Source organism: Sus scrofa, chromosome 13 (genome assembly GCF_000003025.6).
Source record: "Sus scrofa isolate TJ Tabasco breed Duroc chromosome 13, Sscrofa11.1, whole genome shotgun sequence".
Lineage (NCBI taxonomy): Eukaryota > Metazoa > Chordata > Mammalia > Artiodactyla > Suidae > Sus > Sus scrofa.
This window is the reverse complement of record NC_010455.5, coordinates 24,029,692-24,045,369: the sequence shown is the minus strand read 5'-3', so window position 1 is coordinate 24,045,369 and position 15,678 is coordinate 24,029,692. Positions and strand designations below refer to the sequence as shown.

The window sequence follows — 15,678 nt, the reverse complement described above, 5'->3', positions numbered from 1 at the left end:
CAGCCGGTGAAACAATCTCAGAACTTGTTTGAATCCTGACTCAAATAAGCCAACTGAAAAAACCATTCTTGAGACTATCAAGGAAATGTGAATATGGGCTGAGTGTTGGATAAGCAAGAAAATTGTTAACTTTTTTTCAGGTGGGATAAGAACGTTGTAGTTATGTAAGAAGAATGTCCATAATTTTTAGAAATGCATTGACGTGTGAAGAGTGGAATGGTATGATGTCTGCAATCTCCTTAAGGAAAGAAAAAAGGAGGTGGGGGAGAGGAGAAAGACAAGCAAAAGTGGTTAAATTAAATCCTGATAATTGTTCCATTTGAGTGACGTGAGTGAAGGGGCAATGTATCATTTACTCTTGTGATCTTTTGAGGTATTTCATAATATATTCTTGGAAATTGAGTATAACACAACTTGAAAGCAGTGTTTCTGTCCTTGTTGCCTGGAGCCTTACTAGGTCTTATCTCCAGCTGCCAGATGACTGTTTACTCCCACAAAGCCCCACCCCTAAGTAATTTGCTTCAAGTCTGAGGCAGCCAAGAACGAAATCAGTTTTTTTTTTTTTTTTTAATATCTTTGTTTTCTTAGGGCCGCACCCACAGCAATATAGAGGTTCCCAGGCTAAGGGTCAAATCAGAGCTACAGCTGCCAGCCTACACCACAGCTCACGGCAATACCGGATTCTTAACCCACTGAGTGAGGCCAGGGATCGAACCTGCAACCTCATGGTTCCTAGTCGGATTCATTTCCGCTGTGCCACAACGGGAACTCCAAAATCAGTTTTATTTAAAAGGGCACTGGGCAGTGTTCCCAAAGCCAGCTGAAGCTCATCAACCACTTCCTTTCTCAGCTTTAATACTTGTGGGAGACTGCGGGAGCAGAAAAAACAAATTCTTGAGGACTGGGATATGCAGACCACAGACTTCATAAAGGCAAGTTTCAGATTGACCCCATTTCGAGAAAATGAGACTATTTCTCCAAATTTTAAGATTTTTTGGGGGGAGGGGATGTGCCTGGGCTGTGGGATGGAAATCCTGTGAAATCAGATTGTTATGATCATTATACAACTACAGATGTGATAAATTCATTTGAATAATTAAAAAAAAGAAAAAAAAAGATTTTTTTGCCCCCAAAAGAACAAATGCGGAGCAAGGAAGGGGACTCTGGTGGCTGGAATCCACCAGCTGTGTATGAGATAAGCTCATCTGCATTGGAATGAAGCCTGTACCTCCAGACCTCAGGCCTCATCTCTGCCCCAACCCCAGCCCCCCACCCCCGCCCCCCAGCTCCCACAGGGCCCTCAATGGCATCAGCCTCCCATCACCCCAAGATGAGAGTCAAGGAAGACTGAAGAGATCAAGACACCTGAACACCCTGCCTCACAGGCAGTGATGAATCATATAATACATATTTTAAAAATTTTTAGCTTTGAGGACCTACACAGATCAAAAGCCAGCCACCTTAGACTGTTTTGTTATTTTGGAACAGTGATGACACTTGAGGTTTTTCAGTGATAAAGTGCTTCACTTTATTTATCGCAACTTCAGCTGCAGAAAAGTGGCAGAACAACTAGGAGTTGAAGCAGTGCAGGGGCCAAGATCAAAAAGTATTATTTGGATATGTAGAGGCTAGGAAGTCATGGTCTCCCTGCACTGGAGCCTCTGAGAAATTGATTAGGAACCAAGTGGTGCCATCTTTTCTTCCTTATCCTAACATCCCCTCAGATGCAGATCCAGCCACTGGTGACAGTGGCTCCTCTCTGTAGATCCAGATCCCTGCTGGAGTCCTCAGCCCACAGCGTCCTTGGTGTTGCAATTCCTTGCCCAAGAGCAGTTCCAAAGAGGAATCGTGGTGTAGGTGGCTGTGCAGAGCCACCTGACAGAGCTCTCTCTGGAAATACCTTTTCAAGTAGCATTGCAGGGCATGCAAACCCTTCTCTTAACTCCCCACTGTGTGTCCGTATCAGTGACTCCTCTTCTGGAGATTTGGAAGGCTTGAGTCAAGGCCCACCAATTCTCTGTTTGAACTGGGTAAGTGAGGGTGACATGTCTGCCTGGCTTTCCAGGTAGGACTTCATCCTGTTCCCGGCTAGTGAGATGAAGTGGCCCTTGGCATAAAACAATATGGGCAATAGATCCCATCTCTGCCCAGTCCCCACTTGGTCAGGACTTTAGGCCCATCTTGGCCATCATCTCTTCATAGACTGTCCACGCCATGGCTGCCACCAGAGTCCTGCGGAGGGTCCGAGGAACACTGCCTTGGAAGAAGCCACGCAGCCCATAGTCCTGGGAAGAAAACGGAAGCAAAAAATTGGGGGGTATCATTGCTAAACTTAAGGTGTCTTCTATCCAGGGGAAATTTATTTCTTAGATGACAATCTTATAGGGTTACTATATACACTGTACAGTGGTACAGCTTATACAAGGCACAGAAGCCCCAAACCCCAAGCGGCAGCTGAAATCCAGATGCAGGTCTGCTTGCCAAGCCCTGGGCCCTGGCTCCAGGCTAAAGAAGAATGTGCCTTTTTGGCAATTTGCTTGTCTGGGGGGAGAATCTTTTTTTTAAATTCACTGCATGTTCTTGGTTGCCTATATAGGAATTAAAGACAAAATGCCTCTTAATCTGGATGGTTCCTTCCTATTGTTATCATTCCTGCCATTTTCACATATACTGAAAAATAAATTTTCAAACTTCCCGATTTTAGGTATGAAGAATAAGAAATCAGGCAACCTAAGCACTTGTGAGGAATATGATCAGATTCACAAATATTTGCTGATATCTAAGGTAAGACAGATACTTGCTGCATATGCTTACATGTTTCCTCTGCTATGTAGAAAATTTTGAGAAGTACAGAAAAATCTAAAGATCTAGGTGGCAAATTTACCTTGAACAAGAATATCTGGGAGGTCCCATTGTGGCTTAGCGGGTTAGTATCCATGAGGATACAGGTTCAATCCCTGGCCTCAATCAGTGGGTTAAGGATCCAGCGTTGCCTTGAGCTATGGTGTACGTCACAGGTGAGGCTTGGATCTGGCGTTGCTGTGGCTGTGGCATAGGCTGGCAGGTGCAGCTCTGATTCAACCCCTAGCCTGGGAACTTCCATATGCCGCAGGTGTGGCCCTTAAAAAAAAAAAAATCTGTTAAAAGTACATGTTTCCAAAGGGCCAACTGGGTGGCTTTTAAATAGCATTTTAGTGTCCTTTACATCTACTGTACTTTTTATCTTCAGTACCATCTGTCCATCTGATTTAGAGCAAACTCCAGAAACAAACAATGTCCTTCTGGGTTTTTTTTCTGACTACATTTCCTCCTAGCTCCTTAATTAGGTTAGTAAGTCCGCCCAGATCTCCTGATTCAGTAGGTCCGGGTAGAGCCCAAGAATGTGGAGTACCCTGGTGGCTCAGAGGGTTAGGGATCTGGTATTGTCACTACTATAGCTCTGGTTACTTCTGTGGCTGTGGCACAGGTTCGATCCCTGGCTCAGGAACTTCTGCATGTGGTGGGTACCACCACAAAACAAACCCATGTGCATGTTTGTTTAGCAAACATCTCGGGCTATCCTGATGAAAGGCTCCCTCCCTAAAAATCCAAACAAACAAACAAAAAAAACAACCCATAACTATAGATTTTTAGCAGTGATTCTCAACCTTGGAAACATATTGGAATCATTAGGGGAACTTAAAATATTGACACCAGGGTTTCATCTCCCCAGAGAATCTAATATGATGAGTCCAGGTTCCACCCTGGGAGGGGGATTTTTCAAAGCTCCCCAGGTGATTCTAATGCGTAAAGGCTGTGAGCTATGGCTTTAGAAAGCAGGTCTTAATATGAACCAATATTTATTCTTTCTTTTTTTTTTTTTTTTTTTTTGGCCTTTTTAGGGCTATACCCGTGGCATATGGAGGTTCCCAGGCTAGGGGTCCAATCAGAGCTGCACCCACTGGCCAACGCCACCGTCACAGCAATGCCGCATCTGTGACCTACACCACAGCTCAGGGCAACACTGGATCCTTAACTCACTGAGTGAGGCCTGGGATCGAACCTGTGTCCTCATGGATACTACTCAGATTCATTTTCACTGAGCCATGGCAGGAACTCCCCAATATTTATTCTAAAGCCTTACTTTGAAAATGAGTGTCACTGCCTGGCCAATCCACCGAAATTTCACCGGGGAGAGCTGCATGTGCGTCTTGATAACATCTGCGGGCTGAGTGACCAGTGAGGCCAGAATACCAGCAAATATCCCACAGCTGAAGTTTGCAACAGGTACAAGGACTGCATCCAACTGGTCTGAAACGAACAGAGGCAACATTCAGCTATAGATAAATCTCACAGTCACAGATAAATAGCAGTGCCAGTGCCCATTAATTCTTCCTCAAAGCCAGGAGGGGCTGGGATTCAAACAAAGCCAAGAATTTAACATTTAAAGGTATAAATAGAATGCAAATAGAAAAATGGGACTAAAAATTCACCTTTTCACAACCATGCACATCATCATTGATTCAGGCAAGAATTGTTGACTGATGCTAAAATATATGGATGATAAAACAGGGGGGGTTTATATAGATTCATATAAATTCAAAATATCTCCCCACAGAGATACTTACAAATTACAAAAGAAAAAAACTATTGGGCTTTCAGAGGAGATACAATTTTTATCGTGTGATAAAAAGTGACAAAAAGTTAACATCACCCACAGTGGGTCAAGTGGATGTCCTTAGCTTCCTGATATAAGGTACTGGGATCAGTTATGGCTCCTCTTGCTAAAAAGGTACAAATGACTCTAGTCAAGAGCAAATATCAGATAAACCCATGCTAAGAGTATGAAGTTGGCTTATATGCTTGAAAATAAATAAAAATTGCTGGAGTTCCCGTCGTGGCGCAGTGGTTAACGAATCCAACTAGGAACCATGAGGTTGCGGGTTTGGTCCCTGCCCTTGCTCAGTGGGTTAACGATCCGGCGTTGCCATGAGCTGTGGTGTAGGTTGCAGACGCGGCTCGGATCCCGCGTTGCTGTGGCTCTGGCGTAGGCCGGTGGCTACAGCTCCGATTGGACCCCTAGCCTGGGAACCTCCATATGCCGTGGGAGGGGCCCAAGAAATAGCAACAACAACAACAACAACAACAACCAAAAAAAAAAAATTGCTACAAAGTACATTATTGGGAAAACTGGAGAAATTAAAGACTATAGGTTGGGGAGTTCCTGTCGTGGCTCAAATCCGACTAAGAACATGAGGTTGCGGGTTCGATCCCTGACCTTGCTCAGTGGGTTAAGGATCCAGCGTTGCCGTGAGCTGTGGTGTAGGTTGCAGACGCGGCTCGGATCCTGAGTTGCTGTGGCTCTGGTGTAGGCCGGTGGTACAGCTCCAATTCAACCCCTAGCCTGGGAACCTCCATATGCCATGGGTGCACCCCTAGAAAAGACAAAAAAAAAAAAAAAAGAAAAAGAAAAATATAGTCTCCCAGGTCTTACTCCAAAGCTTCTGACTTAGGAGGCCTTGGGTAGGACCCAGAAATCAAGATCGAGCAGATGTGGGGAGTATCAGCACAAGGCCTGTGCAAAACATGCTTCATTCCACCCCCTCCCTGACTTAGGAATTACATCAGTCCTCTGCCTTAGTAAGCTATCAACACAGAAAGGTGGGGACCATGCCTGTCATGGCCACGGCTGTATCCCAGCATTGGCCCCATGCCTCACACAATGCAGACATGGCTTAATTCCTAAGACTAGGCTTAGAATCTGGAGCTGCTAAGAACAGGGATAGTCTCCCATCTCAGAGAAAGTGGTGAGAATGTGATCTCTCAAGGCGTATCTCTTCCCACCACACCTTCCTTTAACCGTACCATGGAGCACAATGTTTTTGGTCTGGTTGTAAAACATCAGATAGATTCCAGAAAAGGGGGCGTCACGAAGGAGTGTTGCTGTCAGGCCACTGAAGAGGCCCCGGTACCCCTCGCTGTGATAGATGCTCCTCAGGGCTGAGTAGATGCTCTCATAGCCGTACCGTCCACTCTGCAAAGGAAGCACAGAACCAGCAGCTGGTAGGTGGACCTGGTTTGCGCCCTGAACCATGCCACCCTCAGGGTACCTCCCTGGACCAAGGGGGCTCCGGTTCACTTGTGGCTTGGCCTGACTACACAGATGGGTTCTCTGACCATGTCGGCCTTTCTGTTGGGTTCTAAATTGGGAGTTGGCATCAGTGGCCACTTGACTCAGAGCCCAGTGTCTTGTTTACTCATCCCAAGGGCCCGAAGTTGTCGAGCTCACCTCATACCGTGTCTTGATCACAGTGATGGGTGACATGCAGACCCCTGCAATTGAGCGGGAGCCCACCCCCAGGATAACTGACTCCAGGGCGGTCGGGGGGTGGCCTCGCAGGAAGTACTGCTTCAAAGAGTAGAGCGAGCCGAAGTAGATTCCAACTCCAGGGACACACCTGACAATGGACTGCAGGAAGAGCCAGAGGGAGGAAAGGAATCAAAGACCAACGTGGAAGACCCCAAGCTGAGCTGGGGCTTCCCCCAAAGACCCAGGATGTGCCTGCAAGCAGTTGATTGAAGGTGTGCCGGGAACACTAAAGGCAGAAGGGAAAGGAGATGGGAAAAGGGTGCAGCATCTAATCAGTTATCGCCCTGGGCAATCCCCTTGGGGGACACTGGGAATCAGTGTTGAATGCCTGGCTTATCCCTCCACTTGAGGGAAGGGAGGTTTTAAAAGCCTCTTTCACCGGTTAGGGGTTGCTGTGGGGTTGGGGTGAGCGTGAATTCCTCATTTCTGGCAAAGTGAGTTCCTAGGGCAGAAAAAGCCTTCCAGGCAAAGAAATGCAGGTATAGAAGCACTGGATGGGGGAGGGTGAGGCCCTGCTGACACCCCCGCCCGCCAGCTGCATCTGCTCTGGAGACTAAGTCATGCCCAGGGCACCCAGGGTGACAGTGAGAGAGCGAGGCAGAACCACAAAGGCCCTCCCACCACCTCCAACTCTAACGCACCCTTAAAAGAGGGTATGTGCAAGGTGGGTGAGGAATGGTTAATTATAAAAGGAGAGGATGCAGAAGACCCAGAAGGCAGCTTACAGGAGACATCCCTTTCCAAAGGCCCAGCAGACTCTCTGTGCGAACCACATTCAAGAGCAAAGCCAACATCCCAATGCGTCTGGATCTGAAGGCAGACAAAACAGAGGCAAGGAAGGAAAAAAAACACTTAGATCAGGTCCTCATGCAAGAACCCCCCTCTCAAAGACTTCTCTGTATGGACTTTTTTCTGGAACACTTGAATTTGAGACTCTCCACAATGCATCTTGGAATTACCTGGAGTTCCCATGTGTTCAGGATGTGGCTCGTACATGATTATTTGTCTATCCACAGTGCAAACAATGGGATGATCTCTCATTTGACACACATTTGGCACAGTGCTGAGCCCAACAAGGGGGCACACAAGAGACAATATTTATGTTATTTCCAGAAAACCACCCACTGCCTGTGCTAGGCAGCTCAATTATAACATTGCAGGCTAGCACAATAAAATACAAATGTCACCAGGGCAGATCCCAGGAAGCCGCTCAGGGTATGACTCCACTTAACTAACATGTGATGTAAATGTGTATATATCCAGGAATCCCCTGGTGGCCCAATGGTAAGGAGTCAGCATTGTCAGTGCTGTGGCTTGGATTTGACCCCTGGGAACATCCACATGCCATGGGCACAGCCAACAAAAAAGAATATATACAAAGCACAGGAAAGTTGGGCCAGGCCTGTGTTTCTCTTTGAGCATCCAAGAGAATGGAAGTTGACTTAACCCACTAAAGATGCTCCCATGTCTGAGAGAAGTTGTTGAAATCAGTTCCTCAGTGAACTCGGGGACAGCAGGCCTTACCCATGGGCTGAGGGCTGGACAGTCTGCAGGCGCGTTTTGAGGAGATCCAGGGGTTGGAAAAGGAGGGCGGAGAAAGTCCCACTGATGGAGCCACATAAGAAAGCTTTGACCACTGGCTGCAACTGCAGGGCAAGAGAACAGCATGTCAGCATTCTTTGCCCCACCTTTTCCCACACCTGGGCAAGTCCTTTCTAAGGAACTGTTAGATACTCACCTGGTGGCACCCTGTATTATCTTCAGACTTCAGAGAAGGGAAAAGGGTAGCCAGGAATGAACAGAGTTGGAAAGTTGTTGAGAACACAGCACACTCCCAGGGGTATCTCTCTGGTCTTATTGATAACAACCTTAGTAATTACCTACAATAAAATCTTACTGAGAATAACTTTGCACCTACTAGACACCATGGCTATTTCCATCTGTGAATGATGCCATAGGCCACAACCCCCTATTTGTCCTGATGATAAGTTATCAGCCGACTCCTTCCCAAAAGCAAAATCAACTGAACACGGAGTTCCCATCATGGCACAGTGGAAACAAATACAACTAGGAACAATGAGGTTGCGGGTTTGATCTCTGGCCTTGCTCAGTGGGTTAAGGATCCGGCGTTGCCATGAGCTGTGGTGTAGGTCACAGATGTGATTTGGATGTGGTGTTGCTGTGGCTCTGGCATAGGCTGGCAACTACAGCTCTGATTAGACCCCTAGCTTGAGACTCTCCATATGCCTCAGGTGTGGCCCTAAAAAAGAAAAAAAAAAAAAAAAAAGAAAAAAAAATCAATTGAACAGTGTTTGAACTCTGAACTGCTGGTTTCAGGTTCCCTTGGTGGCAGGACCCGCAGATTTTTTAGAGGAGTAAGACAAAGGAAGTGAAAGCATAAGTGAGCAAATGCATTGTGAAACCTATGTACCACTTCCTGTAAACCCAAGCATTTCCAGAATTTAAAACTTTCCCCTCTGGAGTTCCTGTGGCTAGTTGTTACCAACCCAACTATTATCCATGAGGATGCGGGTTCAACCCTGGCCTCGCTCAGTGGGTTAAGGATCTGGCATTGCAGTGAGCTGTGATGTAGGTCGCAGATGAGACTCGGATCCCGCATTGCTGTGTCTGTGGCGTAGGCCGGCAGCTGTAGCTCTGATATGACCCCTAGCCTGGGAACACCCATATGCCACAGGTGCGGCCCTTATTAAAAAAAAAAACTTTCCCTTTCTCATTCACCTGACTGAGACCTAAACAGATTGCAGAGGCACTGTAAGCCTGGGTTTCCTCTACTGTGCTTTAAGTGTGGAGAGTCACACATTCCAGCTAATTTAGAGGCACCATCCAGAAGGGCAGGACTTCCTCTCGGACCAACTTCCCAAACACACTCTCGGTGGCTGCAAAGCAATCTAGCCTCTATCAAATGGTTGTGAAAAAGCACTTTGAAAAATCCAGGCATAAAAAGCCCAAGGAGACAGACACTTGGCAAACACCATCCAAAAAGCGCTCTCCTCATTAAATGGCATTTGCACTAATATTTTTTTTCTTTCTTTCTTTTTTTTTTTTTTTTTTGGTCTTTTTGCCTTTTCTAAGGCCACACCCACAGCATATGGAGGTTTCCAGGCTGGGGGTTGAATTGGAGCTATAGCCACTGGCCTACGCCACAGCCACAGGAACACAGGATCCGAGCTGTGTCTGTGACCTATACCACAGCTCAGGACAATGCCAGATCTTTAACCCACTGAGCAAGGCCAGCAATCAAACCTGCAACCTCATGATTCCTAGTCAGATTCATTAACCACTGAGCCACGACAGGAACTCCTGCACTAATATTTTTTGATAGATGGCATGCTGTTGGCCTAAAGATGAATTAAGATGAATTCTCTCTCTCTCTTTTTTTTTTTTTTTTTTTTTTTTTGTCTTTTTGTCTTTTCTAGGGCCACACCCATGGCATATGGAGGTTCCCAGGCTAGGGGTCTAATCAGAGCTACAGCTGCCAGCCTACACTACAGCCACAGCAATGCCATATGCAAACCCTGTCTGCGACCTACACCACAGCTCACAGCAACGTGGGATCCTTAACCCACTGAGCGAGGCCAGAGATCGAACCTTCAACCTCATGGTTCCTAGTCGGATTCTTTAACCACTGAGCCACGACAGGAACTCCATGAATTAAGATGAATTCTTAAGATGAATATGAAGTTGCCTGTTATACACATCACACAACTACCTACCAGAACCAAAATGTTTGTAATCTGTGGTATTTGTTGCACCGAGAAGAGAGATTTTTCCACATTCTACCAAATGAGCAAAGTCTTAAATTATAACTGGAGTCCTTTAAAAGGACTAAATGATTTCACATTATGTATGTGGGAGTTTACAACCACATTCAAATAGCTTTTAAAGCACCAGAGGAAATTAACAGAACACTATGAATCAACTATACTTCAAAAAAATTTTTTTTCAAAAAAACACCAAAGGTTGATAGAATGGATAAGACAAGTATAACCAAGCAAACTGGGTATTCTTTGTCAGGTGCGCCTCAGAAGGGGCCTGCTCCTTCTGCTAACCCGTATTCCTGTGAGTCTTTTGTTTCTCAGCCTCATCCTAGATAGATTTTATGGCATCAATGAGTCCATCTCCCCTGCACACTCAGCCTCTTACTTCCTACGTCTTCTCCTCTGACTGGAAACAAGCTCAAAAGCTCCCCATCTTTCCAGCCTGATACTACATCAGCTCCACTCCCTCTTCACTGCTCAGCCCTCAGGTCCCCAAAATTTGCCATCCAGCGAAAGCCTCTCGGCTAAAGCTGCCCCACGTGCTCACAAAGGCCCTGCTGCCTCCCAGGACCCCCTTCCCATCCGTGGCCTTTTCTTACTTGGCCTCTCTGGTGCATTTGAGACAGCTGACTGCAGCTCCTCTCTTTTTTGGTTTCTCTCTCCTCTCCTAGCTGCCCTTCTAAAAGTTTCCTTTTCTCAGTCCACAGATGTTGCTGTTCCTCTTATCTCCTTGCAGCTGCAGCTTCTCGGGGGAACCTCAACCCCACCCATGCCACGCTTCACACACACATGCTGGCAACGCCCACATCTACAACCCGGTCCAGCCTCTTTCCAGACTTTACTATCCCCACACCTCCCCCACCTCCCCTCCCATGGTGTGCAGCCTTCTCCAGCTCCACAGCCAAAATGGAAACTCCACAACGTTCTCCACAAGCTTGCCTCTCCTTCAGTCCACACTGAGATGTTCCAGCAGGACATTCAGGAGACAAATAAGACTCCTTGATCTGCCTACTGTTTCATCCTCTCTTTCCTCTCACAGCCTGCCTCCCCACCCCCACCCATCTGCCCCAGTGACCTCCTTGGGGAGTCTCCAGCCTCAGCAGTGCCAGCCTCCCTCCCAGAGCAGCACAGTGAGGCATCCATACACATCACCTGGAAACCTTACAATACTTTTTTTTTTTTTTGCCTTTTTTCCTAGGGCCACACCTGCAGCATATGGAAGTTTCCAGGTTAGGGGTCAAATTGGAGTGACAACTGCCAGGCTACGCCACAGCCACAACAATGCCATATGCAAGCCCTGTCTGCAACCTACACCACAGCTCACAGCAACACCAGATCCTTAACCTACTGAGCGAGGCCAGGGATCGAACCTGCATCCTCATGGATACTAGTCAGGTTTGTAACTTGCTGAGCTACGACAGGAACACCCTTACAACACTCTCAAGAGCTTGATGGTCAAACCCACTTTACAGTTGAAACTGGAGCTCAAAGAGATGACAATGTGTCCTAAGTCCCAGGGTTCGAAGCCACTGCCTAGGACTCAAAGCTCACACTTTTTTCACCCAGTCTCAGCAACAGTTCAGGGCATTTGCCAGGGAGCTCAGCACTGTTCCACTGTTGGCTGTTGACCACTACCAGCTCCTCCTTGAAATACACTCTGCCTCTGGCTTCTCAGATTAACACTGTCCGGGTTTTCCTTCTACTTCCCGGGCCTCCCCTCCTTCACATGCAAAGAAGCTCTTCTTTTCCACTCTTCTGTCCACGTTAATTCACCCTGGGAGCCTCTGCTTAGATCTCAACTGACTCGGAGAGACCCTAACACGGCACTCTGCACTCCTCAGTGCTTCCACTGTGCCCTGGCCCACCTCCCTTAGGACTGAGGGTCCAGGACAGAAGAGGCACTGACCATGGAGGCCGGTCCACTGCAGGTGCTCAGTAGTCAAGAGTGAGTGAATCCTGTCATCTAACAGGAAATCTGCACATGACTCTCTGCTGAATACAATTCCACAGGATAAAGCTGAACAGGCCCTGCATACCCCATCCCTGGACAGGGTACCTCTCTATGGAGCCCTTTGCTCCAGTAAGGCTGTAGGAATAACCTGCAGTTACAGCTTCTAAGCTGTTCTCTTCACTGGTGCTTTTTCCCATGCTCTTTTGGGGATTGCAGGGACCTACCCATACATACACACACACACACACACCACACTCTTTCCCATTGCAGCAACTATCTCCTTTATGTTTTTGTTTTTATTTGCTTGGACATATTACTGCCTCAATAAATATTTGCTGAATACATGAATAGAGCCCATAACTTTTTAAACTTTGTGATTTTCTAGGTTCATTAGCATAGAGCAGATGCAAAATATATAACAGCAGTATAGACTGACCTCTAATAGTTAAAATTCAAAAAGCACCTGGCAATATAAGCGTAAAACAAAACAAAAACAAACCCCCCACTTTTTTTCTTTTTTTTTGCTTTTTAGGGCTGCACCCCTGGCATATGGATGTTCCCAGGCTAGGAGCTGAATTGGAGCTGCAGCTGCCAGGTATAGCCACAAGCCATAGGAATACAGGATCCAAGCTGAGTCTTTGATCTACAACACAGCTCATGGCAAAGCCAGGGCCTTAATTCACTGAGCGAGGCCAGGGATCAAATCTGCATCCTTATGGATACTAGTTGAGTTTGTTACTGCTGAGCAACAAAGGGAACTCCAAAAAACAATTTTCATTTTGAATAGTCCTTTTTTTTTTTTTTTTTTTTGACCTTGTCTGCAGCATGTGGAAGTTCTCCAGCCAGGGATCAAACCCAGGCCCCAGCACCAACTCCAGCCGCTGCAGTGTCAACACTGGATCCTTAACCCTCGGGGCCAAAAGAAAAGAAAACCCCGGAATAGTCTTAGCGTATTGTCAATGGTAGATGGCACATCCTTTAAGCTGTGCTTGCTGTTTCTTTCTTTTTTTTTTTTTTTTTCTAAACGGCCCAAAGTTATTCAAGGTAAATAAACTAAGTGATACATCTGGGTTTTGTTTTGTTTTGAGAGGGGGTGGGCAATAAATACAACCAAACATGATGTTTCGCATGATGCGTGTGCAGCACCCCCAAAAAACAAAAAAACGAAAACTAAAACAAACAACCCAATCCAACAATAATACACGGATACATAAAGGCAATAAGCAGCACTTAAGTAATTAGCAAATAAGTTCCCAAGCAACTCCTATCCTCCTTTAAAAAAAAAGAAATCTCTAAATCCAATTCAAATCTCCAGGCCGGAGCTGGAAGACCCAGAGAAACAGGTAAGCATGTGTTCAAAGATATAGACGTAGAGAAGACACCACAGCCTTGGCTTAAAACAAAACAAAACAAAACAAAAAACCACACTCCAGCCCTGCCCTGAGCGCAGGTGGACCATAACCTTGACCTCAGAGAGGAAAGCTTCCGCCGCCGCTGCAGACCAGCGCTCCCAGCCTAAGGCCAAGCGGCAACTAAGCCTCGTTTCACCACGAGTAGTAACTCAGCGGGACCTTCCTCCTAGCCCCGCCTGCCCAGCCCCGCCTCCGCCCCCACCAATAGCAGCCCCGCGACACGACCATGGCAGCCAATCCAGACATGGGAGGGGCGTGGCTTGGAGGCTCAAGCAAACAGCAACTGCTCCAGGCAAGCCGCGAAGTGGGGGATACCCAGAGGGTCCTCTCGTCCAGCTTGTGGGAGCGGTACAGTCCGAACCCACCTCCCTCGAGGACCGACCGCTTCCTAGGCTTAGCGCTACTACCAGGCCTTGCAATGGTCCAAATATCTACCCAGGTGTCCTCCCATCTGTCACTTTAGACTTCCAAATCAAAGCAACTTCCTGTAGCACTCGCACCTCATTCCGGGCCACACGGGCACATTCCCCTCATACCTCCCAAGGCCCCAGCAATTCCGCCTATCTCTACCCAATGTAGTATCGAGACCTCTGCTTGCCTGTCCCAAGGGTTGGACTGCAACTTCTTTCCTTCTCCCTCCCTCTTTTAATCTTAGTCAAACTCCATTTCTGCTGCCAGGTCCCCAACCTGTTATGCGTGTATCTGGGGCGCAAAAAAAAAAAAAAAAAAAAAAAGGTTCACCGTGGGCTGCTGAGCCTCGGCAACCTTCCACATTTCCCTCCCCAAGCCGACGATGCAGGAACCCCTGCCTTCCCTTCCTCGCACTTTACCATAAGAGTTTCCACTCTGTCTCCAACATCCTGAGGCTGCAGCAGCGCCGGGCGTGACTTCTGGATCATTGGAGGGGAGGCCTGCGAGTGTACTGGGCCCGGGTTGCCGACCGTGGGAACTCAGGTCCGACCCTGGAGGTCCTGGAGAAGACAACTCGATGGCGGTAGCCAGGCGACGCGTTCTACTGCGGGGGCCTCTTTGTAGTCTGCGCCAGTCAGGGGTCCCGGCCTGCGAGCCCACTGCCCTTGTGTGCTCCAGGCGCCTCTCTTCACTCGCTTCGCAGACTCTGCGGCCCTGCTGTCCTGCCCATCATGCCCTGCTGCCGACTTGATGACTTGAGAATATTAGCCTGGGTGCGACCGGGAGGTGGAGAAAGCGGGAGGAACTGGATAGAACAGCTGGATTTAGCTTCCGGGGTTGGAAACGCGTCACGCGCTGGCGAGGGTGTGCTCTTTAGTGCCACCTGGTGGAGAGATCTGAAACTGCAGGATTTGTGGCTTTCTTGTGCCCAGAGCTTACTAGGTCGGTCATCTGCGCCGACGTATGCTTTTGAGGGCCCGGTTGGAGAACAGCTACGGTCGAGACCTGCTGTGACCTATAGGGTTGCCAGTAGCCATCTATGGCTGTATAACACTTGAAATATGGCTAGTGTGACTGAAGACCAGAATTTTACATTTCATTTAATTTTAATTAACTTTTTTAAAAAACCGAAGCAATGTGGAATATTTTCCGGTTAAACAGGAGTTTTTTGTTTTGGCACATCCACATTTCCCTTTAAACGCTGAAAACTTCACCTCAGAAATGTGCTGAAGAGATTTTTTAAAACATGGCGAGGAGTTCCCATTGTGGTGCAGTGGTTAACGAATCCGACTAAGAACCACGAGATTGTGGGTTCGATCCCTGGCCTTGCTCAGTGGGTTAAGGATCTGGCGTTGCATGAGCTGTGGTGTAGGTCACAGACGAGGCTCGGATCCCCCTTTGCTGTGGCTCTGGCGAAGGTGTCTACAGCTCCAATTCGACCCCTAGCCTGGGAACCTCCATATGCCGTGGGAGCGGCCCAAGAAATGGCAAAAAGACAAAAATAAGTAAATAAATAAAACATGGCAATAAGATAAAATAATCTCCTGAGTAATCTTTACATTATTACATAATGAAACTGATACTGGAAAGATGTTACCTGAATCCAGGTTCTTATTCAAGGGAGGGGAAGAATGAACCTCACTAACACACAGGTAGCAAGCCAGCCAAGTCTTTATTACAGGAAAGCAAACAACTCCCAGGACAGCTGGGAGGGAGAAGGAGTCCCCCCTTCCTATTGTCCTATAGGGTTTTTTATCCCTTAAAGATAGGGGTTAC

At 47.3% G+C, this 15,678-nt stretch overlaps 1 protein-coding gene across 3 annotated transcripts; it reads right to left on the bottom strand.

Moving 5' to 3' along the window:
- Positions 1,504–14,799, bottom strand: SLC25A38 (solute carrier family 25 member 38). Of its 3 annotated transcripts, none has more exons than XM_021071684.1 (8): positions 14,322–14,736; positions 8,088–8,114; positions 7,874–7,995; positions 7,075–7,159; positions 6,269–6,448; positions 5,845–6,013; positions 4,124–4,290; positions 1,504–2,285 (listed from the first exon to the last, which is right to left on the bottom strand). In XM_021071684.1, exons 1-8 carry the CDS (start codon positions 14,388–14,390, stop codon positions 2,163–2,165), a joined length of 942 nt encoding a protein of 313 aa, XP_020927343.1. In that variant the 5' UTR covers positions 14,391–14,736; the 3' UTR covers positions 1,504–2,162. The 3 variants fall into 3 exon arrangements, with proteins under 3 accessions (XP_020927343.1, XP_005669428.1, XP_003358423.1); XM_005669371.3 differs by lacking the exon at positions 14,322–14,736 and adding an exon at positions 10,728–10,978; XM_003358375.2 differs by lacking the exon at positions 8,088–8,114 and having other exon boundaries at positions 14,322–14,799.